The sequence below is a fragment of the Carcharodon carcharias genome, chromosome 18 (genome assembly GCF_017639515.1).
Source record: "Carcharodon carcharias isolate sCarCar2 chromosome 18, sCarCar2.pri, whole genome shotgun sequence".
NCBI classification, from domain to species: domain Eukaryota; kingdom Metazoa; phylum Chordata; class Chondrichthyes; order Lamniformes; family Lamnidae; genus Carcharodon; species Carcharodon carcharias.
Genome location: NC_054484.1, coordinates 17,137,244 through 17,164,324, shown reverse-complemented (window position 1 = coordinate 17,164,324; position 27,081 = coordinate 17,137,244). Strand labels below are relative to the sequence as shown.

The window sequence follows — 27,081 nt, the reverse complement described above, 5'->3', positions numbered from 1 at the left end:
AGCTTGAACCCATAACCTTGTATCTCAGTGGCAAGAGTGCTACCAACCGAGCCACGAATGATGGGAGTTAATACCTTTGGGTGGGGAGAAGGGAGGAAAATCAGCAGGTAAAACTGGTGGAAAGAAAAAACACAAGTAGTGAATAGGGAGGAAAATGTATAAAATCCTCACAACAGCTTCTTTCCCACCACCACCCCCCCACCGCCCGTCTGTCAATTGAACACAACAACATAAAATTCCTTATAAAAAACAGCTCGATTTAATCAGCTTCTTTGGCTGCCATTCAAATGAATATTCCTGACAGTCAATGGTTTATCATGCTGAAGGACTCCAGGGTTGTATAATCTTTCTCTGGCTTGTTTCCCTAACTGGTGCCTTTCCAAATCCAGTGCGGCAAGCTCCTCCCATAGTTAAAAAGTGTTACACCAATCTGTTGTGAGATCACTGCGGTTGGTCTGCATTGATTTAAAATGTTCCACATCTGCAGCGAGGACTTAGCAAGATAAGGAAAATGCAGCAGGCATGGTTTAAATAGGTTTCCAAAAATCGTTTGTTACATTGCCAGATAAGAGACACGTGGAATTGGGGGTGGAGAGAGCCTGGTATTTCAACAAAAAAATCTAGTCACTGCAGAATGCCATGTTTAAAGATTCTAGTTCCACAAATAGGTCAAAAGAACGAAAGGGGAAAAAATAAAGTTATCACCAAGGCCGTGGGTGCTGGGAAACAATCAGGCTTTTCACGACAGAGATCGATAGTGTGTTTTTGTATGGTTACCCGGGGATATGGAGTAAAGATGGATAAACAGAGTTAAGGTACAGATCAGTCATGTTCTAGTGGTGAAACAGACTCAAGGGACTGAATGGGTTACTCTTGTTGCTAGCTTTTTGTGATCATGGGAAGAGAGCCATTTAGTAGCGTGAATAAAATCAAAGCTATAAACCAGCTGAAGAGGAAACCTGGTTCCACTTAAACTACTTGAAATCAGCCACATCAGCAACGAAGGGACTGTGACAGATCGACTGCTGTACTGGGACATTCGCATCTGGACAGTACAGTTCCACAGCACTGTCATGTTATCATCTATATAATTACAAACTCTTTGCTCCTTAGATATAAAACTATTGAGGTGACATTTCATTAACTTGAGCACCACCATCGATTGAGAGTTAACCGAGCTCCTGTGACTGTCCTCCACACTCCTAAGGCAGGGGTTTGAATACCAAACTGTGGTGTGCTTCGGATTGTCAATGGTGGATCTCGTTGACCAGTTTAGCACGGTTAGGTGTGTCACCCTTACAGAGAGTGATCCTGTTGGTTAATTCAGTGCCTTCCGACAGCGTTTCCTCCATCGAGGGTCTGCTACCCTTGTCTAGGTGTTCATTTGCACCATCACCATTGGCACTGCCTGGAAGTGGCTCAGCCGCTTAACCACTTGGTGTTAACCAGTCACAAGTAGAAGCATCATTACAGGCTCAAGTTTTTAGTACTGTTACTGTTTTTAAAAATATATATTCATTCTTTGGATGTGGACACTGCTGGCAAGTGACACTTAGTACCTACCCCCAATCGAGTGGCTTCGGAGGTCAGTTAAGAGTCAATAATGTTGGGACTGGGGTTACTATAGGCCATGCTGGGTAAGTGCTGCAGGTTTCATTTCTTAAAGGACATTAGTGAACCAATTGTGTCTTTACTAAAACATTCATCGTCACTTTTACAATATCAGATTTTCTAAACTCTCAAATTGCCTGCTGGGACTATGGATTCACCTTCTCTAGATAAGTAGTCTAGGTCTGTGGATTACTAGTCCAGTAGCATAACCACCACACTACCAAACTCCTTCAATACTGACTCGGCTGCAGATAAATCAAAATAGTTTTCAGTCTTTTAATCAGAATGTATCAATATATTAATGCAAATACACAGAAGCAATTTAGACATTTTCCAGTGGCAGATAGCAAAAAGGCAGCGTTAAAGGCAGGGTTATCGACTAATAAGATTCAGTGAGTGATGTCCCACGAGAAGCTACACTAGGGCTAGACTATATTGCAATGTAGATCAATGATTTGCATTTAAGAATTGAAAAAGAAAAATAATTTGTATTTTCAGTGCCTTTCATGACCTCAGGATATCCAAAAGTGCTTCAAAGTCATGAAATACTACCAAAGTATAATCACTGCTGTAATTCAGAAAGGTGGCAGCCAATTTGCACACAGCAAGCTCCAACAAACAGTAACAGGATAAAGGCCAGAAAAAGTTTTTTTTAAGTGATGTTAATAAATAGGACATTGGGGAGAACTCAACTGCTCTTCTTCAAAATCATGCTGTGGTGTCTTTTACAGCCACCCGGCAGGGCAGGTGCAGCCTCAGTTAAATGTCTCATCTGAGGGATGGCACCCCTGACAGTGCAGCACTCCTCAATACTGCACTGAAGCGCCATCCTAGATTTTGTGTTCTCGTCTCTGGGATTACTCGTCCAGCAACATATCCATTACACTACCATATATGCCTGAGTAAAATTTGCCGATGGCACCAAAAATGGCTCTGGCAAGTTATGGCAGGGACTGCGAGAGACTGCAGGGCAAGGTCAATGAACTAGCTGGATGAAGGATAAGTGGCAGTGCCGTGGAAAAATGGAATACAAAGTATTTCATTTTGGAATGAAGAACAGGGAAAGGAAATACATCAATCATAATAATAAAATTCAAAATAGATCCTTGGCATGCTTACACTCAGATTATTAAGTGAGGTTATAAGTGTTTAATATATATTTTGTTTATTTGGATTCAGATGGGGAGCATTAACTAGGGATTCACTTGCACTCCTATAAATTGGTTGTGCAGTACACCCTGCAGTCTGGAGGAGGCGCTGTATGCAGGAGTCTTCCTTTTTTCCAATCGGGGATTTGGCGTGGAGGGTGTTGCACGCAGCAGTCCCATGCAGCCATGCAGAGGCCGTGAAGTCGATTCTCAAATTCTCCGGCTCTCTACAGCCTGGAGAAGTCCATATTTCATGTATTTCATAGTTACACCGAGTGTAAGGGGTTGCAGCCCCTCTTCCATTATCTGAAATGGCTGCTCCTCAATTTCTGATTGCACTTCAGCCACACACTCCCCATCTTTGGCCAACCAGTGTGGGGTTGATGGTTGGGGGGGTGGGGGTGGTGGTGCTGGGGGGTAGGGCGGGCAGATGAGGAGACCCCCTTGTTGGACTGCTCCTGGGCCTGGCCAAGGTGGCCCTCAATAAGTCCAGACCGCGGGTGGTCGAGGGGGTTGCTCGGCCTGACGGCCTGCCTCCTTTCCGTGTTTATGTCATCACCCGGGAGACCCTGGCGAGGGAGAACACATTGTCCACCAGTATGCTTGAGGCCTTCCATGATCAGTGGGCTCCAGTGAGGCTGGAGTGCATCATCACAGTGGGAATGGTTTTTCAATTTAAGTTATTAAGTTTCCTTTGAAGTTTTGGTTTGTTTTTATTCCAGAGGGTTAGCAATTCCCCTTTCAAATGGGGCACTTATGTTTATGGGTTCTTTAAGGGTTATAAGTTGGGACAGACTGAAACTCTGGTTTTTGGGCTTGGAGGCGCATGCTTGTAATGTGTATCTCTGTAAATGAAAATGGAAAGAGTAGGCTCCAATTCCTCTATACTTTAAGAAAATGTTAACAAGTGGATAATGCTATGTGAAATATGAAAATAAATTCTTGGGCCTGTATCGAGAAACAAGGAGGTGATGTTTGTATCAATTTTTGTGTAACTTTGAACCCATATTCAGTACAGGAAGTTCTCTGACTACTTCCAGTGATAATGTGACTAACGCACAGACCCATCTTATCTAGCTTGTTGCCAACTGAAATGAATGCAAAACACCAGAATGCTGCACTTGTACAAGCCTCTCATGGAGGAACCAGTGATTCTAAAAGTGGCTTTTAATTGCAGTGCAGAATTCTGAATATCAGGCAGATATTCAGCCCTCACCCCCAGAAGGAATGTTGGCTGGAAGCCGACTCGCTCCATGCAAGTCAGCCCCACAGCCATGACGTACTGTGGGCGGGCTAAATTGCTTAACAGTGGGGACTTCTGCCCTCACTGGGGAGGAAGTCCCACCATTGGAAGCTGCCGGCCAGTCCGATTAGTTGGCAGCTCCAGCTGTCCCAACAGTGCCAAGAGCTCAGTAGTGGGCACTGCCAGGACTGCAACCAGTTCCAAGAAGAAGGTCCAATGGATCCCTGAATGAGGCGAGTCCAGGGTATTGGGCAGGGAGGGTTTGGCCAGCTTAGGGAAGGGAGTGGGGAGTGAGTGCTGGAGAGCAGATGGGTAGGATAGAAGGAAGGTACTATCTTTGGGGCTGTGCTCCCAATGCTCTTTTTAACAAAAAACTGCCTGCCTACCTATGCCAACCTTATTATGGCATGGGCAGTGTATTGTCAAGGTCAATTGGCTTGTTAACAAGCTCAATTTACCCTTATTTTTTTTAAACATGATAGGTGGGCTGCCGATTGGCGTCCGCACACCAACCGTGTTAGGGGGGTTAGCTCGGAGGTGGGTGGCAAAGTAGCGGGCTGGGCATCCTCCCTATTTTATGTGCCCTCCCGCCAAAAACACGCCCGGCGGGGGCATGTAAGGTTCAGCCCACTCTCTCAGAGACTCACCCATTGACAATGCTTCTGTTTCTCTAATTCCTTGCCAGTGGGTGCCTTTCACCACATTAATAGGGAAAAAAATGAACCAAATTGCTCCCCAATAGCTAGTCTGGCCCCAGTTGAAACTGGGTCTTCAGTGCCACACTAAGGGAATGCTGCTAAAGAGGGCCTTGCCATCAGCGGAGACCTTAAACCGAGGTGGTCTCTGTCGGCCTGTTCTGGCAGTCTGTGCAGACGTAAAAGGTTTGGAAAGGAGCAGACAGCTGTCCTGGTTAGCGTTCCTTCTTCAAACCCATAACACCAAAAGCAGCTGAAATTGTCTCTGATTTCAGGGCTGCTGCATTCACCTACACTATACTGTAATTACAGCATATTCATTGACGCCTGTTGGGATGATCCTGAGAGAAAGAGAGAGATAGTAAGGCTTTAACTAAACAGGAGGCCTCTTGTTCCGTGCAGGTTACGAAGGTCTTAGGTTCCATCCCTGGTGAGTAAGCTGAACTCAGCTGGACCCTTAGTAGGGTCATGAAAACTGACATCGGCTCTCTTACATGACAGAGGGAAATGAACAAGAGTCAGAGCGTCTGCCATTGGTCTTCTGCTGGCAACTCAACATGTATGAACGCTAGGGGAGGAAAAGAGCAGAACCCACAGTGATGTAGAATCATTTGGCACCACGTGTCCTGGACTGATTTGCAGATTGGCTGCGATGCTAGAAGGTTGTGGATAGTCATGGGATGGTACAAACCGTCATAGCAATTGTTGGGAGGTGTTGGGCTTTTCTGGGTGAAAGTGCCAAGAAAATTGGCAGCATGTTGAAAAAATGCACCCCACAACAGAAGTTCGAAGCTTGAGTCTCACCCCAAACTGGCCTCATCTGTATATTTCCAGTGAGCTGCCAGTCAGGCAACCCTGTTACAAATCACTGGTTTGGCACTTCTGAGCATCAGCTGGCATGGCCATTGGGCCCATTTGCAGCTTGTTCTAAGGGAAGGGTAGGTGCCCTCTCCTACCAAGAGCAGGCTGACAATGGCCCACAGTATTGCTGTAGAGCCCAGTTGAATGATCCAGCTACTATTGGCTCCACATTAAGGCTGCTTAGTAAATCCAGGCTGGGTACATCATGTGCCCCACATCAATAGTTTTCATCTGATTTAGCATTGGAGACCCTGCAACAGGCAACAGGCCCCTAATTATCAGATTCACGGGGCCTCAGTTCCATTTCAGGTAGGTGTCCTAAGTGATTAACCACAAATCCCGGGCTCGCATTGTTTCCAACTTGAGCAATGCCTCAACTTTAAACTTCTCATCCTTGTTTTCAAATCCCTCCATGACCTGGCCCCTCCCTATCCCTGTGATCTCCTTCAGCACTGCAACCCTCCAAGATATCTCTGTTCATCTAACTCTGGCCTCTTCAGCATACCCGATCTTAATCATTCTGCTATTGATGGCCATGTATTCAACTGTCAAGTCCCTCACAGTTGGAATTCCCTCTCTAAACCTCTCCACCTCTCTTTCCTCCTTCAAAGACAATCCTTAAAACCTACCTCTTTGACTGTGCTTTTGGTCATCTGCCCTAATATCCCCTTAAATGGGTCGAGTGTCAATTGTATTTGATAACACTCCTGAAGTAATTTGGGATGTTTTACCCCTGAAGTAATTTGGGATGTTTTACTCCTGAAGTAATTTGGGATTTTTACGACGTTAAAGGCACTACATATGTCTCAGTTGTTGTTGTTAAAAGTTGCCTAATCCAAGTAGGTGGATCCTGGCCACGTTTTTGGTACAGAGCACCCCCACCCCACTCCCCAACCCCCACATTTTTCCACCCAAGAAAAGGGTTGAAATGAAGTTGAATTTCTTCCCATCTCCAGGTAAGAGAGGGAGAAAATCTGAAAAGTTAAAAGAAAAATTATGCAAGTTAACCTCCACAGCAACACATCCTGCTGACTGGGGAGGTTGGGGGCTGGGGAGTGGTGATGGTGTGGTAGGGAGGAAGGGAAGTGATGTTGAATCCTCTGCCTTCAGGAGAAATACTTCAAGGAGACACTGTGTGAATTATTCACTAAGAGTTCGAGCTCTTAGGCAACTGAAAGGAAACAAAAAAGAACTGAACTCATGCCATTTTCCCTCAGCAGGCAATTGTGCAAGTCCTCAAGGCTTTGTTGAACTTTTAAGCTGTGTGTTCAGAAAGTAAAAGTGGCTGGATGGTTGTTAAAGCGTGAAAATATTCTTGGATGGCTGCTTCCTCTGCAGCGCAGAAATGTGTCAGCCTCCGCAGACCCCTCACTTGCTGTGCGCCACCCAAACTCAGCTCAGTTTGAAGAGCTGGAGCCCCACCGCATGCCAGTCACAGGATCTTCTGCTGCGGCCTTGGGCTCGCTGCCTCCAAAATGAACTGGAGGCAAGGACTTCCTTTTTTAAGAAGTAGCTGGATTGAGAGTGAACGCGTTCTGAAGGATCAATGAGAAAATATAACACGTAGTGCGTTCCTGAAGTAGATGGAGCTGTATCAACTATTTAGCTAACAGCTTCAACATAGGAAAATGACCCAAGTTACTTCACAGAAACATAATTTTGCATAGAAAAAAAAACTCTATAAAAACTAACTTAGGGCCGGCAGGGAGTGCCTCAGGGCTTGCCTAGAATTCGCCGCCCTGCCCACCATCTCTCTTACTTCCCGATGCCGGTGGGGGGAGGGGCGGGGATGGTCGGATTTTGATAATTGGTCTTAACTGGCCATTTACCTGCCTTTAATTGGTTTACACCATCTGTGGGTGGGTAGCCCTTCCGCCCCTGGCACCTGTGCCAGGGAAATAACCCAAGGACGGGATGGTGCCAGCACGCTAGCCAGTGATGTGAACGTACGCACCAGCACGCCCCCCACCCCCACATATGGGGGCAGGGGGAATTCCGCCCTCAAACTCAGAGCAGAGAGAACACACATTACAGAGGTAGAGTTACAATGTGAAAAATCAGTTAAAGCTTGAAAAGCGTACCAAAGAAAAAAGGACAAGAACCATAGATGATAATTCATTACACGTGTCCACAGAAATGAAGCCAGATAATCTAAAAGTAGTCAGAATTGTCCAATAATACACTAATTAGTCTACTGCAGAAGCAGAAGGTGCACATATAGTACTCATATCCGCACGCTCCTGATCTTTGGCCACCCAGTGTGGAGGGTGGTGGGCAGAGTGGAGGGCGGTGGGCAGAGCAGAGGGCAGTGGGCAGAGCGGAGGGCGGTGGGCAGAGGGGAGGGCAGTGGGCAGATTGGAGGGCCTCCTTGTAAGCCTGCTCCTTGGCCCAGCCAAGGTGGCCATCGGTAGGTCCAGAAGCAGACGGTTGAGGGGGTTGTTTGGCCGACTCTCTTCCCCTCTTCCACAGCTACACTGGCGCCCGAGTGTCCCTGGAGAGGGAGCATACAGTGTCCATTGGTTCCCTTGAGGCCTTCCATGACCAGTGGTCACCACTTCATCAGCCTCAGAAACAACAATTTAATTTAGATAAGTTTCCTTTAAAAGTTCTTGCTTTCTGTTACAGTGCCCCTTTAAAGGGCAGTCCATTTAATTAGCTGATTTGTTTATTTTATTGGTTGATAAAAGAGCACTCATACCATAGAAGGACTCATAGGCTCAGACGTTTACAGCACAGGAGGAGGCCATTCGGCCCACCGTGTCCGTGCCGGTCAACAAAGATCTGACTACACTAATCCTATTTTCCAGCGCTTGGCCCATAGCCCTGGAGGCTATGGCAACACAAGTGAATATCCAAATACTTCTTAAATGTTACGAGAGTTTCTGACTCAGCTACCCTTTCAGGCAGTGAGTTCCAGATTCCCACCACCCTCTAGGTGAAGAAATTTCTCAACTCCCCTCTTAGCCTTCTACCTCTTACCTTGAATCTATGCCTCCTGGTTATTGACCCCTCCACTAATGGGAAAAGTGCCTTCCTATCCACCCTATCTATGCCCCTCATAATCTTATACACCTCTATCAGGTCCCCTCTCAACCTTCATTGCTCCAAGGAACACAACCCCAGCCTATCCAATCTTTCCTCACAGCTCAGACCCTCCAGCCCAGGCAGCATCCTGGTAAGTCTCCTCTGCACCCTCTCCAGTGCAATCACATCCTTCCTATAATGTGGTGACCAGAACTGCATGCAGTACTCCAGTGGCCTAACCAGCATTTTATACAGTTCCAGCATAGACTCCCGATCTTGTATCCAATGTCTCGGTTAATAAAAGCAAGTATCCCATATGCCTTCTTAACCACGTGCCCTGCTACCTCCAGGGATCTGTGGATATGCAGACCAAGGTCCCTCTGATCTTCAGTACTCTCCAGGGTCCTACCATTCATTGTGTAATCCCTTGCCTTGTTAGCCCTCCCCAAGTGCATTACCTCACACTTTTCCAGGCTGAATTCCATTTGCCACTGTCTGCCCATCTGACCAGTCCATTGATATCCTCCTGCAGTTTACAGCTATCCTACTCACTATTTACCACCCTACCAATTTTTGTGTCATCCATGAACTTCTTGATTATACCCCCTACATTTAAGTCCAAATCATTTATGTACACCACAAACAGCAAGGGCCCCAGCACCGAGCCCTGTGGAACCCCACTGGAAACAGACTTCCAGTCACAGAAACATCCCTCTACCATCGCCCTTTGCTTCCTGCCTCTCAGCCAATTTTGGATCCAACTTGCCACTTTGCCTTGGATCCCATGGGCTTATTTTCTTGACCAGTCTGCCATGAGGGACCTTTTCAAAAGCCTTGCTAAAGTCCATGTGGACCACATCAAATGCATTAACCTCCTGGTTACCTCCTCAAAAATTTTCATAAAATTTATCAAACACGACCTTCCCTTAACAAATCCACGCTGACTATCTCTGGTTAATCCATGTCTCTCCAAGTGCAGATATATTCTGTCCCTCAGAATTCTTTCTAGTAACTTCCCCACCACTGGGCTTAGACTGACTGGCCTGTAATTTCCTGGTCTACCCCTTCCTGCCTTTTTTAATTATGAGAGAATGTTAGCAGTCCTCCAGTCCTCTGGCACCTCACCTGTGGCCAGAGAGGATTTTAAAATTACTGCCAGGGCGCCTGATATCTCTTCCCTTGCATCCTTCAATAGCCTGGAACACATCTCACCCTGGCCTGCAGCTTTATCCACTTTTAAGGCTGCTAAATCCACGAGTACCTCTTCTTTCTTTCTATGTTAATTTTCTCTAATATTTCACAGTCCTCCACCCTGATGTCTATACCTGCGTCATCTTTTTCCATTATGAAGACTGACGCAATTTATTCATTGAGTATAGTATCCACGTCTTCTGGGTCCGCACACACATTACCTCTATGGTCCCCGATTGGCCCTACTCTTTCCCTAGTTATTCTCTTGCTCTTTATATACTTAAAAATCCCCTTTGGATTTTCCTTTATTCTACCCACCGATGCTTTCTCATGCACTCTCAGCTTTCCTAATTTCCTTTTTAAGTTCTCCCCTGCACTTTTTATACTCCTCTAGGGACTCTGCCATATTGAGTCCACAGTATCTGCCATAAGCTTCTAATATTTTTCTTAATCCTAACCTTTATGGCCCTAGACATCCAGGGTTCTCCGGATTTGGTCCCTCGCTTGGTCTTTACAGAAACATATTTGCCCCGTACTCTCTCCAATTTGGCTGCGCACCCACCGAACTGTCAAAGGACTATTAAGGCCAGTTAAATAGTCATTAAAACAATAAACAGGGCTGCCCATCCAACCTTAAGTTTGGGGGGCAGGCAAAGAGCCCAGGCGGCCTTCACATTTTTCATGGAACGTCATCCACGGGCGGCATGAGGTTTCATTAATTAAATAAAATTTATCAAAATTCATAAACATGTCCCAGCTCATGTGACACTGTCACATGAGGGGACATGTCTTAAAATGTTTCCTTTTCTTTATTTAAATTTTTAAACCTTAAACTAATCTCACCTCAGTGCCTCAGGGAGATTTCTGCGCTCTTTCACGCACATGCCCAAAACAGCACAGGCCCCGACTCAGGGAATCCCACCCCTCCCCCCTGCCCGCACAGGGAGCGCTCAGCACTTCCGGTTGCGCGTCACGCCGGGCGGGTCTTAATTGGCCCGCCCACGTAAAACGGCGGCGCGGCCCTGATTGGGGGCGCCGATGGGATTCGCGCCCGCCCCTACAAAAAACCCCCTCAACGGGGGGAAATTTCTGCCCATGGTCACTATTTCCAAAATGCTCCCTTGCTGACACACCTTCCACCTGCCTGGGCACATTTCCGAATACTAGGCCTAGAACTGCCCCCTCCCTTGTTGGGCTTTCTACGCACTGGCTAAAAAAAGCTCTTGTGGATGCAACTTAAGAATTTTTCTCCCTCTTTACCATACACACTAAAACTATCCCAGTTGATATTTAGGTAGTTAAAATCCCCTACTATTACTGTCTTATTATTCTTCACTTCTCTGAAATTTGATGACATATTTGATTCTCTATCTCTTCCTGTCTGTTTGGGGGCCTATAGTAAACACCCAACAGTGTGTTTGCCCTTTTAGTGTATTTTACTTCTACCCATATGGCCTCACTTGATGACCCTTCCAAGATATCATTCCTCCTCACTGCTATAATTGATTCCTTGATCAATATTGCAGCCCCCCCTCCTCTCTATCTCATCTGAAACCCTATAACCAGGAACACTGAGCTTCTAATCCTGGCCTTCTCTTAGCCAAGTCTCGGTCATAGCTATGATATCATACTCCTATGTGCCTATCTGTGTCCTCAGCTCTTCTGTCTTATTCCTCAGGCTCCTTTCATTAAAATATATTCCATCTAGCCTTGCTCAACTCACTTCTTTCTTATCTAGCCTATGTTTCCTCTGCCTTCCATACTCACTTTCTAGCATTTTAACTTCTAATTCCATCTCCAGCTTCTCTCCCCTCTGAACTACTTTTCAGGATCCCATCCCCCTGCCAATTTAGTTTAAATCTGCTCCAACAGCATTAGCAAACCTCCCCGCGAGGATGTTGGTTCTGTTCCTGTTCAGATGTAACCCGTCCAACTTGTACAGGTCCCGCGTAGCCCAGAAACGGTCCTAATGCCCTACGAATCTAAAGCCCTCCCTCCTGCAACATCTCTCCAGCCGCGCATGCCACGCATTCATCTGATCTATCCTTCTGTTACTACACTCACTACTGCATGGCATTGGAAATAATCTGGAGATTACTACCTTTGAAGTCCTGCTTTTCAGTTTACCACCTGACTCCCGAAAGTCTGCTTGCAGGACCTCATTTCTCTTCCTATGTCATTGGTCCCAACATGGACCATGACCTCTGGCCATTCACCCTCCCCCTTCAGGATGCCCTGCAGCTGTTCCATGACATCCTTGACTCTAGCACCCAGGAGGCAACATACCATCCTGGAGTCATGTTTACGGCCGCAGAAGCGCCTCTCTACTCCCCTTGCTAACGAATCCCCTACCACCATTGACCTTCCACACTTCTTCCTATCCCCATGAGCAAGTGGACCACCCACACCTCCATGGCCTTGGCTCTGATTGGCCTCCAAAGAGGAACCATCACTCACAGTTTTCGAAGGCCGGAAAACGGTTTGCGAGCGAGATGGACTCGTGGGATTCCCTCACTACCTGTCTGGTCCCCATCTTCTGTCTGGAGGTCACCCATTCCCTCTCTGCTTGCACTTCTTTACGAAGCATGCCATCTTTTTAAAAATTCATTCATGGGATGTGGACTTTGCTGGCTGGGCCAGCATTTATTGCCCATCCCTTATTGCCCTTGACAAGGTGATTGCGAGCTGCCTTCTTGAACCACTGCAGTCCATGTGTTGTAAGTACATCCACAGTGCTGTTAGGAAGGGAGTTCCAGGATTTTGACCTAGGAGACAGTGAAGGAATGGCGATATACTTCCAAGTCAGGATGGTGAGTGATTTGGAGGGGAACTTCCAGGTGGTGGTGTTCCCATTTATCTCCTGACCTTGTCCTTCTAGATGGTAGTGGTCCTTGGTTTGGAAGGTGCTGTTGAAGGAGCCTTGGTGAATTCCTGAAGTGCATCTGGTAGATGGTACACACTGCTGCTACTATACATCAGTGGTGGAGGGAGAGAATGTTTGTGGATGGAGTGCCAATCAAGCGGACTGCTTTGTCCTGGATGGTGTCAAGCTTCTTGAGCGTTGTTGGAACTGCATTCATCCAGGCAAGTGGAGACTATTCCATCACATTCCTGACTTGTGCCTTGTAGATAGTGGACAGACTTTGTGGAGTCAGGAGGTGGGTTTCTCGTTGCAGTATTCCTACCCTCTGAACTGCTCTTGTAGCCACAGTATTTATATGGTTAGTCCAGTTCAGTTTCTGGTCAATGGTAACCCCCAGGATGTTGATAGTGGGGGATTCAGTGATGGTAATGCCATTGAATCTCAAGGGGCGATGGTTGGATTCTCTCTTGTTGGAGTAGGTGATTGTCTGACACTTGTGTGGTGCAAATGTTACTTGCCGCTTTTCAGCCCAAGCTTGGATATTGTCCAGGTCTTGCTGCATTTGGACATTGACTGCTTCAGTATCTGAAGAGTCGCAAATGGTGCTGAATATTGTGCAATCATCAGCAAACACCCCGACTTCTGACCTTATGATGGAAGGAAGGTCATTGATGAAGCAGCTGAAGATAGTTGGGTCAAGGACACTACCCTGATGAACTCCTGGAGCTGAGATGACTGATCAACAACCACAACCATTTTCCTTTGTGCTACGTATGACTCCAACCAGCAGAGAGTTTTCCCCCTGATTCCCAGTGACTTCAGTTTTGCTAGAACTCCTTGATGCCACACTTGGTCAAATGCTGCCTTGATGTCAAGGGCAGTCACTCTCACCACATCCCGAGAGTTCAGCTCTTTTGCCCATGTTTGAACCAAGGCTGTAATGAGGTCAGGAGCTGAGTGGCCCTGGCAGAACCCAAACTGGGCGTCAGCGAGCAGTAAGTTAGTACCGCTTGACAGCACTGTTGAGACCCCTTCTGTTACTTTACTGATGATCAAGAGTAGACTGATGGGGCGGTAATTGCCTGGGTTGGACTTGCCCTTCTTTTTGTGTACAGGCAATACCTGGAAAATTTTCCATATAGCCAGGTAGATACCAGTGTTGTAGCTGCACTGGAACAGCTTGGCTAGGGGTGTGGCAAGTTCTGGAGCACAAGTCTTCAGTACTATTGCCAGAATATTGTCATAGCCCATAGCCTTTGCAGTATCCAGTGCCTTCAGATGTTTCTTGATTTCACTTGGAATGAATCAAATTGGCTGAAGAATGACATCTGTGATGCTGGGGACCTCCAGAGGAGGCTGAGATGGATTATCCATGCGGCATTTCTGGCTGAAGATTGTAGCAAATGCTTCAGCCTTATCTTTTGCACTGATGTGCTGGGCTCCTCCATCATTGAGGATGGGGATATTTGTGGAGCCTCCGCCTCCAGTGCGTTGATTAATTGTCCATCGCCATTCACGACTGGATGTGGCAGGACTGCAGAGCTTAGATCTGATCCGTTGGTTGTGGGATCACTTAGCCTTGTCTATCATTTGCTGCTTATGCTGTTTGGCACGCAAGTAGTCCTGTGTTATAGCTTCAACAGGTTGACATCTCATTTTTAGGTATGCCTTCCGGCACTCTTCATCAAACCAGGGTTGATCTTCTGGCTTGATGGTAATGGTAGAGTGGGGGATATGCCGGGTCATGAGGTTACAGATTATGTTTGAGTACAATTCTGCTGCTGCTGATGGCCCACAGCGCCTCAGGGATGCCCAGTCTTGAATTGCTAGATCTGTTCAAAATCTATCCCATTTAGCATGGTGGTAGTGCCACACAACACAATGGAGGGTATCCTCAATGTGAATCTGGGACTTTGTCTCTACAATGACTATGCGGTGGTCACCCCTACCAATACTGTCATGGACAGATGCATCTGCGGCAGGTAGGTTGGTGAGGATGAGGTCAAGTATGTTTTTCCCTCTTGTTGGTTCCCTCACCATCTGCCGCAGACCCAGTCTAGCAGTTATGTCCTTTAGGACTTGGTCAGCTCAGTCAGTAGTGGTGCTACCAAGCCACTCTTGGTGGTGGACACTGAAGTCCCCCACCCAGAGTACATTCTGCACCCTTGACATCCTCAGTGCTTCCTCCAAATGGTGTTCAACATGGAGGAGCACTGATTCATCAGCTGAGCGAGGGCGATATGTGTGAATCAGGTTTCCTTGTCCATGTTTGACCTGATGAGACATCATGGAGTCCGGAGTCGCAGGACTGAACTCACCAGACACATTTTAACTAAATTATAATATGAACTCTTGCTTTATTTCACCTTACTCCTCCTTGAGCGTAGACTAGATGCTAGATCCTCTAGCTAGACTAGATCCTTTAGGTGCTGCTGACTGCCTGTCCCAGGGTCCTCCTCTCACACTCTCCTCTAGGTGCTGCTGACTGCCTGTCCCAGGGTCCTCCTCTCACACTCTCCTCTAGGAGCTGCTGACTGTCTGTCCCAGGATCCTCCTCTCACACTCTCCTCTAGGTGCTGCTGACTGCCTGTCCCAGGGTCCTCCTCTCACACTCTCCTCTAGGTGCTGCTGACTGCCTGTCCCAGGGTCCTCCTCTCGCACTCTCCTCTAGGTGCTGCTGACTGCCTGTCCCAGGGTCCTCCTCTCACACTCTCCTCTAGGTGCTGCTGACTGCCTGTCCCAGAGTCCTCCTCTCGCCCTCTCCTCTAGGTGCTGCTGACTGTCTGTCCCAGGGTCCTCCTCTCACACTCTCCTCTCGGTGCTGCTGACTGGCTGTCCCAGGTTCCTCCTCTCACACTCTCCTCTAGGTGCTGCTGACTGCCTGTCCCAGGGTCCTCCTCTCACACTCTCCTCTAGGTGCTGCTGACTGCCTGTCCTCTTGCAGTCATTTAAGAAAATTTTCTTTTACACGTTTACACAGCACCTTTCACAACCTCCGGATATCCCAAAGTGCTTTACAGTCAATTGAACATTCTTGAAGTTTAGGTAGTAATGTCATTTCAGAAGCAGTGAAGCTAAATTATGTACAGCAAGATCCCAAAAACAACCAAGTGCTAACAACAAAAGAATCCTTTTAAAAAAGAAAAAACTGTTGATTGCCCAGGACAGTAGTAGAACACCCCTGCTCTTCCTCCAGTAGTGCCCTGGGATCTTCCAATAGTGCCCTGGGATCTTCCAGTAGTGCCCTGGGATCTTCCAGTAGTGCCCTGGGATCTTTTACATCTACCCAGGAGGTCAGACAGGGTCTTGGTTTAGTATCGCATCTGAAAGAGCTTATTTGAATATAACCTGTAAGCTTAACTTTATTGAGCTGTGTTGCAATCTTAGTCAATCACTATGGTATGGCAGTGTAGTAGTTTAGGGACCGAATGAGCAACCTAGAGGAGGTGATGGCAGAATTTCACCAGTGGCAGGATCTCCAAGCAGCATTAACTGGCTGGAGGCGGGATTATGCCTCTCGCTCAAGAGGAAGCCCCACCTCAGAGAGCTGCTGGCCAATCTGATTGGACGCACCGGGAGCACGGTCACTGCTGGGACGACAAGCGGTGCCCAGATACTAGGGCCAGATTTTATGCTCCCTGCCAGTGCATTTGAAGGGTGGGGGGGGGGTCATAAAATCCAGCATTTGAAGGGTGGGGGTCACAAAATCCAGCAGTGCCCTTCCCACCACATACCTGCCCACTCCTGACCTGTCTGAAATTTTATGGGGGTCAGGGGGGAAGTCTGGCAGCATTTAGGAGCCTCATCCCGCCCCGCCGATATTTTACTGATGGTGGGCTGAGGCCCACACTATACTAGAAGCCCAGCGGTTTTAGCTGTGTGGGCTGGTGTCAGGAAGGGGAGTGGGGGGGGGTGGTGGGGGGGAAACCTCCTTTGTGGGTCCCCTCCCCTGTGTCCAGTGGACGTACCCCCATCAAGATCCCACCGCTTTAACCTTTCCGTTGGCCTCACGAACCTGACACCCCCACCACCATTCCCGAGATCCCAACCCGGAATTACCTGATCTGCTCAGTGGAGCAGGATGAGGCCCTTAAGCGGCCATTAATTGGCCACTTACAGGCTTCAGTGGGCCCAAGGGCAGACAGGTGGGCCGCCCAATATCTCCCCTGCCCCCAACCCCCAAATAAAATTTCAAACAGGTCAGGGGCAGGCAGGTATGTGGCAGGAAGGTCACCCACTGAATTTTACATGCATCCCCCATCCCTGCCTTCAAACCCAACAGGCGGGAGCATAAAATCCAGCCCTTGGAATCTGGGGACTGACTGCAGTCCCAGTAGTTACCAGCGCACCAGCTGGCGCTGTGGGACCACAGGTCTATGACCAATCCGATTGGCTGACAGTTCTCTAAAGCGGGATTCCTCCTGAGATAGGGGCGGGATTCTCACCTTAAAGCAAATAGTGCTGCTCCCAGCATCAAATTGATGCAGGACAGCCATTGGGATCGTGGGTGGACTCCTGTTCTGCCAACGTTTGAGCTGGGAGTGGGTTCGGGGACTGCAGTGCCCCATAAAATCCAGCCCTAAGTCCCAGAGCCCAGGATGGAGCCAAGTGTTGGGGTCTTGGCAGAACCCTAGTTGGGTGGGGGTGGGGGGGGGAGTGTTGGGGGGGGGGGGGGGGGGGGGGGGGGCCCATATCTTGAAAGGGGACCAGTAACAGAGGCTTTCCCACCTGAGGCCAAAGCAGAGTCATCTCATCCCTCCACCCATCCCTGAATTTGTCTTGTTGGCCTCAATATTGAGGCTGGTCGGGAAGTGGTCCTTAAGTGACCAATAATTGGCTGCCTGGACCTTGCCCACCCTCTTAAATTTGAGGACATGTTCAGGGTTGGTGGGAAGATGGAGGGCAGGCCGCCTGGGGAATTTTAGTGGGCCCCCCTGACTATAAAACCCCTGCTGGGGGACCATAAAATTCTGCCTCATGAGTTCAAATTCAACCATTGCATGTTGTGAAATTGAGTTCAATCAACCTGGTAGTTCATGGAGTGACACTGGAAAGTTAGTATGGAAACTGTCAGATTGTCACAAAAAGCCAACTGGTTCACTAATGTCCTTCAGGGAAGGGAATGTGCCACCCGAGTCCAGTCTCACCTAGTCATGACTCCAGCTGTATGCTATATGGTTCACTCTAAGTCCTGGGCAGCTAGGGACAGTGAAATGCTATTGCAATTCCAACGCTATCTGTGTCTCATGAGCAAAAAACCAAACCATAGCTAATGCTGTCTTGGATGATTTAGACTTTTCTGGTTGACATTCTCAATATTCAAACTTGTAATGGTTTTAATTTCATTATAGATGTTAAATAGAATAATGTTAGTTAATGCAGTTCTGTGTCTGATTTCATCATTGATGAACCTGGCAAGTAGGAATTAAATTAAACTTTACTTGGAGTAATATTGCAATCTGCTCTACAACAAAAACAGAAACAGAAATACCTGGAAAAACTCAGCAGGTCTGGCAGCATCGGCGGAGAAGAGCACAGTTGACGTTTTGAGTCCTCATGACCCTTGTTCTGTTGAAGGGTCACGAAGACTCTTTCGAGTCAACTGTGCTCTTCTCCGCCGATGCTGCCAGACCTGCTGTGTTTTTCCAGGTATTTCTGTTTCTGTTTTGGATTTCCAGCATCCGCAGTTCTTTGCTTTTATCAGCTTGCAATCCGCTCTGTCTGATCCTCTTTGGTTAATGATCAGTACAGTTTGGACAGGGGTATCTGAACGGTCTAATGATGAACTATTTTAGGCATATAATAAACTGTAGGGGTGAATGCCATAGCCCATTCCAAAACCAACTTTTACTGCATTCGGAAAGTAAGTTGTCTTTTAAAAGGCTGTGCCTCACTATTCCACACATGGTGAATTATATCACATATTGTCACAAGGGAAGCACATGAGAAAAAAATAGTAGAGAGACAAATAGTTAAAAAAAAGTCACATATTCATCTGCTGCTCAGTTAGATAGGCAGAGAGTTGGGAGCAAGGCATTGGAGAATGGAGCTTAGCAAGGAATGAAAAAAAAACAGGTCATTGTTCATTTTGGATGTCACTTCTTGTTATTTAGCTGCCTGTGGAATTTGGATAAAGGCCTATATCAAGACAGGAAGTAGTACAAGAGCTTGGTTTTTAAAAGCTGATAGATTGTCGGAGTAAGGAAGGAAGTGCAGTTTTCCGTTTCTGGGAGAGGACCAGTTGGAGACTGGTGAGGTTACAAATTTGCTCGAGCTGTTCCAAAGTCAATTTCTCGTCCTTCTCTCTGTTCCTGATGACTTCGGAACTTGTTGCAAAAAAAAAAATCAGAGTAGCCTACTCCTCAGGCACCGTGGACATTATGGCTGCTAAATAGTGTCCGATTGATTTCGATGAACTCGCTCTATGATAATGATGAGGGGCAACACTAGTGGCAGACTGAATACCATAGGGAAGGGACATGATGCTACTGATTTGCTCCCACAAGGTCAAGTATGGAATGAGTGAAAAGGAAAGAAAGACTTGAAGTTATACAGCACAGCAGTCAATTTGCATACATCAGGCTCCCACAAACAGCACTGTGATTATGACCAGATAAGGGGCCTCAACTTCTGACCTCCCCAGCGTCAGATTTGGGGGGTACCCCAAAGATGTGCAGGGGAATCCTTCTCGAAATTTCCTAGGTAAGGGTTTGCACGTCAATTGCCCAGGATTGTTAATTTCCTCTGGACAATTGCCCTGTTCTGGGAACCATATGAAAATGCAATTTAAATCGTAAACTGCAGATGGTTCCACCAGGATTACACCAATGGCTACTCAGAAAAGGTTAGAAGAATTAAAACCTCTTCTAACTTATGGGTAACTATTGTAAACACCCAGACTAACCCCCACAGGACTCCCCCCACACCCTGGACCTCACCCCCAAACCTCACCCTGGACTCCCCACCCCCCCATTTCTCCAATACCCCCTCTGACCCCTTCACCTCCCCACCCTCTGATCCCCCCACCCCCCAACCTCTGACTCCTTCCACCTCCCCACCTTCTGATCTCCCCCCCCCCCCATATGGTAGCCCGTGCCGGAAAAAAAAGGGATGCAGCCTCCCTGAATCCGTGGGAGCTGCACTTCACTGGAGCCTGTGAGGAGTCTTCAATGCAGGCCCCATTCAGCTCTGGTGAACAAGTGTCAGCATAATTTTCAAGGACAGTCTAGTACGTATTTATTCCTTCTAGTTCCTGTGGGTCATCTCTTTCTGGTGTAGGAGTTGTGGCCCAATCTGTTTTTAGTGACACTGGTTGAAGGATAAATCTTGGCCAAGAGACTAGTAAGAACCCCCTACTCTTCTTCATGTCCATTGTGAGGGGGCAGATTGGGCCTCGGTTTAATTTCTCATTGGAGAGATGGGATAGGCGGGGAAGATCGAGTGAGTCAGCTGCAGTAATTGTCGTGGAGTAAAACTGAAGCACCGGCCTACATTTTGTCCTCAAGGCACTGGAGTGGGACTTGAGCCCTCAGCCTCCAGACACAGAGGTGAAAAAGTGAGCCTCAGGTAATGGGGTCAAAAGAGGAAGAGGACAGCACTCTCATTCCATTTCCAAATGGGGAGAAGTTCACAGAACAAAACCAGCCCGATTTAGCAACTCACTCTGGGAGACCACAGGATGGCGTGCAGATTGGACACAGTCACACCCATACAGCAGGTTTAAGCACCTCATTGGGGTAAAGTAACTCTCTCTTTATTCTGCATCCAAGCTTTGTAACAAATGTAACTGTGCAGGAGCAGGAAAGCCATTACATTCCCTGGCTCCAACATCCCTCAGTTTCATGAGGCCAAAGCTAAACAAACAAACAAACACACACACACACACACACACACACACACACACACACACACACACACACACACAAAAAGTTACAAACAAAAATGAAAAAGGGAAGGTAACTAGTTAGTACTAGTTCCATCGTACCAAGGAATTCCATGCTGTCACAGAGGGGAAACCAAACAGGAGTTTGTTGCATTCTCATCTGTCTTTGTGAAGACACATGTCTCTCAAATTGAGCAGCTGAGCGGAATTCCACAGTCAAGAATGAGCTTTACATGCTCCACTTGTAGCTTTGTGGTGAAGTGTACTCAAAGTGGCACTGAGCCACAGAGACATAGGAGGCTCCAGCTGACTGTTCCCCCTCACGTCAGCACCAAGTTTATTAACCTTAGTCAATGTGGTAGACACAATTGGTTTCTATATTCCTGGGCTAGAGAAGGGATAAATCAAAGTCCCTATCGTACTTGCAACCACACATGAAGACATCAAAGGGAACAGGATCAGGCTGGGTGGCAATGTGCTCCAATGTTGCAAACTCTGCTAACACTTGCTTTCCTACACTTTCCTGCAGCATATAAAGAATAACGATTTGTATGTTGCACGAGGACTGCTGGAACCACACCCCACTATGAATCATTGCTGCCAGGAAAAAACTTAAGAGGTGGTGGCAATGAACAACTAATAAGAAAGAAATATTTACCTTAATACTGCACTTGTCATGACCTCAATGAAGTACTTTTGGAGTGTAGTCACTGTTGCAATGTAGGAATCACACAGCTAATTTGCACACAGCGAGGTTGCAAAAAACAGCAGTGATATAATGACCAGATAACTGTTAACTTATGGTTAGGGAATAAATATTAGTCAGGACACTCTCCTGCAAGGTAAGGATGGTTCAGTTTGGACCACTCATGTCTGTGTGTTTGAAGATTCTAGACTTATCCCTCCCTTCAGAATTTTAGCCCAAAATGCCAACACTCTAAAGTCATGTACCATGAGTGCAACAATATTATTACAGTGAGGTTCCACCCACTTATTCAGGGAGAAGAGCAGGTGCGTTCTCCTGACCTACACCAAGGACAGCCCCAACCTGCCATTCCTCCCATTGCTCTATATAGGATCCTACCATGTGCAAAATGGCTGCCTCGTTTGACTACACAGGAACTGTTCCTTCGCTTCAAAGTTATCAATATTAAAGGTGTAAGTTGTAAAGTGCTTTGAGATGTTTGTGAGAGATTTGATAAGGAGATGGAATCATAGAATCTTGCAGCAGAGGGAGACCATTCGGCCTATTGCCCCTGTGTCAACTCCTTGAATTCAGTTAGCCCCACTCACATCATCTTTTCTCACAGTCCTGCAATTTTCACCTTTTTTTTGAAGTTGTTTATCCAAGTTCCTTTTGAAAATTATTATTGGCTCTGCTTCCATCACCCTTTCAGTCAGCACATTCCAGATCATGACAACTTGCTTTGTAAAAGAAAAAATCTTCACCCTGCCCTCCTCCTGCCTGCATCCACCCACTCCCCCATTCTTTTGTCAATTATCTTAAATCTGTGTTTTCTGGTTACAGACCCTGAAAATGAGTGGAAATTCTTTCAATAATAATCTATCAAAATCCTTATAATTTGAACACCTCTATTAAATCTATTTAATCTCTGCTCTAAGGAGAACTTTGGTGTCTTTAGTCTCACCACATAACTGGAGTCCGTTAACCCTGTTACCACTCTTGTTAAGGCTACTAACCCCCCCCCCCAGGATTGGCCTGGAGTCTCTGGGAAATGAAGATCAATCTCCAGGAGACTGCTGTGTGCAACCCTGGAGAAAAATCACAGGGACATTGAAAAAGAATGTTTCTTTTTGTTATTTTCTTTGAACATTTCTCTTTACCAGATATAAAGATATTGAAAATGGGGTGGGGGGAATAAAAGGCTGTTTGGCTGACAGTCAATCATCATCCAGGTGGGTAATAAGTCTTTTTGCTTTCCGATTGGCAGTGCGTCACCAGGATGGATGTGTTGGCCGTCTAAGACTAGAAAGTGGGGGCAAGTCATGTGATGAAACTTCCAGGAATACATTTAATCATAGTTGGCAACTCTAACTCTTGTAAATCTCCTCTGTGCCTTCACTAAGGCCTTGATACTCTTCTGAAATTATGATACGCAGGAATGTACACAATCCTCCAGACAGGGCCTTCCAGTGATTTATTAAGGTTTAACCATAACTTCCTTGACTTCGTATTCTACGACTTTATATATAAAGCTAAAGCCTTTATCAGCCTTCTCAATTTGTCCTGCCATCTTCAAAGTTTTGCCTACAAACACCCCCAGGTGTCTCTTTTTCTGCACCCCTTTTAAAATTATACTATTTTATTTATATTGCCTCCCCTTAGTTTCCTTACAAAATTATCACTCCATAAATGCAAGATATTTCTTTAAATATCAAATATTGTAGGTTTTTTTATTCCTTTAAAAAGGATGAAGACCACGAGACATTAAGAGGAACATGGATTGCAACCAATACAGGAGGGGAGGGGGTGAAGGGGTGTGCAATATATAAAGTATGTGTTACTGTCCATGCACTGGAACTAATGTCATTACTGCTGCATTGGCTGACTGTCTGCCAAGGTCAACAGGGAGTCAAGCTAACAGGGATGTGTAAAAAACCAAAAACTCTTTACGAACTTTTCAGAAAAATAAACACATTAAAAGGGGAAACATTTGCAGGGCTACAGCTGAGGAGTAGGACTAACTGGATAGCTCTTTCAAAGAACCTGCACAGGCATGATGGGCCGAGTGGCCTTCTATTCTCTCTGATCCTGTGATAAAAGGAGCCCCAACACTACAACAAATTTAGTCAGTCAGTTAGTAGCTGAGCAGTACAGACTAGAAAGGTCCCACCTTGGATCCCTAGCCTATTCGGAGTTAGGCGTTATTAGAGTTGCTACAACTAAAGAGGATTTAGGGATGAGACTATTTAGCCGGGGTTCCCACTCTTGATCACTATGATTTGACCCTACCGGACAGTATATCACGGGGGCTGAACTGTGATGCTCTCCACAGTTAATAAGCCTACCACCACTCAAAAACCAAGGCTCACACATGAATAATGACCATCTCACAAACCTGTGACCTCTTCTGTACCATCTGGGAGAACAAGAATGGCAGGCACATGGGAGCAACACCACCTCAACATTCCTCTTCAAATCACAACATCCTGACAAGGACATAGGTTGGCATTTCTTCAATGTTGTTGGATGAAAACACTGGAATTCCCTCTCAAACTACACTGTGGAGTACATTCACCATGTAGGTGACAGTGATTCAACTAGGGCAACTAGGGACAGGCAAACAAATGCCAGCTTTGCTAGACAGACCCACACCCAGAGAATGGATTTGAAAAAACTCAATAAGATAGGAATGTCCATGGAACCAAATCCCAGCAAGAAGGGAGAACAATTAGTGAGAAAATCTATTTTTTAAAAAAATCATTACTTCTGAGTGATAGAAGAAGTGGTCACTCAGTAAAAACTCTGGTTTTCAAAAAGGAAATGCGAATCTCCGGAAATGAACCGATAATACTATACAGTACAAGGGTACAGCACAGATGGAGGCCAATCAGCCCATTGTGACTGTGCTGTATGACACGTTGAAGGTGATTTCAGACTCCTTTCTTTTTACCCCAGAACAATTGCAGCAACAGACTCACTCCTGTCAAACCCATCCAACTACAGGATGGTGAACAGGAGGTGCTGAAGGGGAGGCAGAGTGACTGTCTCTGACTCATTTTTCCTCACAGAAATGCTCATCCACCGCACTCTGCCTCGTTATTAGCAAACGGGGACAGCAACCACTCCCTGTGTCTCAGCAGCGTGAGATCAAGGCTTGTTTTACTTCTATTTTCCTGTCAACTTTCCTGATTCCGCCCACCTCTTCCCATCCCCTCTCTCCCCAAGGATTCTTGTGCTGTGATTAATTTCCCCACCAGGCCATCTGTGCCTTCTACAGGAAGCCATCATTCATGCGTGGGCCTAGACTGAATGGCAGGAGCCAATCCATGAGAAACGCAGGATGAGGAGGTCATTGGTCTACCTAGCACACCTATGCAGTAGGATCCTGAAATACCATCCACTAAAGCACTTCACTAGTCCTTAAGAGGTACCAGGGATTTCACTGCCACTATTCCATCTGGGAGTCCATTTCATGAGTGGAGCAAAACATCCTGATACGAGTCCTAAATTCACCTTTGCCCATGAATCATCCTAATACAAAATAAATTGCATTTATATAATGCCCTTCACAGCCTCAGAATGTCCCAAAGTGTTTTAAAAACCAATTAAGTCTTTTGTGAAGTGTAGTCAATGTAGGAGACAGGGCATCCACAAACGTCTATGCAATAATGACCAAACAATCTGTTTTTGTGATGTTGATTGAGGGATAAATATTGGCCAGGACACCATGGATAATACCCCTCCTCTTCTTCGAAATAGTGAAACAGTGCCATGGCATTTTTTTTATGTCCTTAGAGAGCAGTTGGCGCCTTGGCTTAACATCTCATCTGAAAGATAGCACTTCCAGCAATGCAGCACTCCCTCAGTGCTACACTGGAGTACTAGGTTGGATCTTGGACCTTGGATCTTTAACTCTTCCATATAATCTTGTTAATATTTATGTGAACATATCAAATACCACGCAATTGTGCATCACAACACATAAACTTTATAACATTCCTCCTCAGATATCTCCTTTCAAGGTTCTAGAAGCCAAGTTTCTCCGGCACCGCCTTGTAATGGAAACCTCTTCTTTCCCAATCCACACACTTCAGGGTGACTGGGTCAGCAGTGGGATATTCTCCCACCTCTAATTTAAGGGTACTGAGGTCAAATGTATTGCCCAGTCACTGCCTTGGCTGGATCAGCTGACCTCTGCACCACTGGAAAATTAAATGTGGGGCCTTGCTTGATCTGCAATTGCTGCCTTTATGTGGGGCTTGCTTCACAGCATTAGTTAATTGTATAAATGCAGAATGAAAGGGCCAGAATTAGAGTTGGACAACTGTTAGTTTCACGGAAGGAACACTTTCAGGAGGAGGAAAAATAAGGAATTGTGTTATTTAACCAGGAGATGGGCAACACACGTCATCCCCATTTAATACATAAAATGGTGGAAACACACAACAAATCCATCAGAATCTTATGGGACAGATTGGACCATTCCCAGCCTCCCCCCTTTTAAAAGTCTACAAACACCTCTTCTTGACGATATCTTCACATTCCTCTCCCCAATTTCGGTTCAAATCCTCTCTTGTGTCTCTTGCTTGCAGTATTATCTCCTATCCTGGAAACTACTCAAGAATCGTCGCCACCACCTCACCCAACCCCCACAATCACCTCCCCCCCACCCAGCCCCACTCACTGCATGGGAGGAGATGCCCTCTGTCTGACCAGAGGCGTGCATTCTGACAAAGGGTTAACCCGTCCTCCTTGGCAATGTTTCCAGAATTTTGTGTTTTGATCCCAGATTTCCAGCATTGGCAAATCCCTTTCTCCATCACCACCCACCCCCATCCCCAAACATCCATGTTTGTTGACAGCCGCAGAGTTGGAATTTGGGCTTCAAAAACAACTTAAAACTTTTGAACAGTTTAATTCATTCCACCAAAGTGACCCATGCAGAGCCTCTTGGCCCAAACTAAAGGAACACTTAGGGAGGCCTCTTCTGTCTCTCTCTCTCTCTCTCTGTCCTTGAGGACATTAACTGCGAGGCGGGGGAGGGGGCGTATGTGGCGGGGTGGGGGGGGGGGGTCAGCAGCATTAAGCAACATCAGGGATGGATCCCACGTAGAAGCAGATCCAAGGAGCTGCCAACTCCTAAGGGATAAGGAGGCAGCTCATTCCCCAGATTCAAGATGACTTTATGCATAAACACTAATCAAAGGAAACCGTTAGATCAATAGAGCTGGTTGGGGGAGGTGGTGGGGAGAGGCTCTGAATACAAAGTTAAAGGGACTTAGTAAAATACTTACTCAGCTCCAGAAGGCTGAAGGAATACAGAAAGACCTCAACTCTCATCATGTTATCCCCCCACTTCAAACAAAAGCAAAAGTTCCTCCAGAACTTTTCTGTGGGGGAGCCTTTCCCCGATGGTTGCTAGCCTTTGTGCAGGAGGATCAGAGCTGCTGCGAACGTCCGACCTATTCTTGCTGCTGCTTCTCAGCGACTCAAGATTTCTTCACTCTCCCGTCTTTAATGGCAGCAGCGCTCGCGGGGTCCTAGCGCCTGGCGCTTTCCAAGAGCCGCACTTTTCCTGCAATGGTAGCGGGATCCGCTGCCAGAACTCGCCCCTCGTCTGCACACCAGCCGGCTCCAAGCGTTGGGCTGCTCGCCTTATCTGGAGCCGCTCCTGCTTTTTAGTTGAACGAATCATAGAATGGCTATAGCACGGGAGGAGACCCTTTGGCCCATCTTGCGAGTGTGCCTCCTCCGCAAGAGCAGATCACCAAGTCCCACTCTTGGCTCTACCTTTTCCCCTGCAGCCCTGCAATTCTTCCCCCTCCCACCCCCTCAGATAACGATCCAAATTCTTGTTGAATATCTAGATTGAACCAGC

General features: G+C 46.7%; 1 protein-coding gene across 2 annotated transcripts in view; it reads right to left on the bottom strand.

Annotated features, from left to right (window-relative positions):
* Positions 1-26,717, bottom strand: part of jam2a (junctional adhesion molecule 2a) — a 68,066-nt gene extending 41,349 nt beyond the window's left edge. For both annotated transcript variants that reach the window (XM_041211689.1, XM_041211691.1), the window contains exon 1: positions 26,498-26,717. In XM_041211689.1, coding sequence (XP_041067623.1) covers positions 26,498-26,546 — 49 coding nt within the window. In that variant the 5' untranslated portion in view covers positions 26,547-26,717. The remainder of the gene's footprint in view (positions 1-26,497) is intronic.
* Between the last annotated feature and the right edge of the window lie 364 nt (positions 26,718-27,081).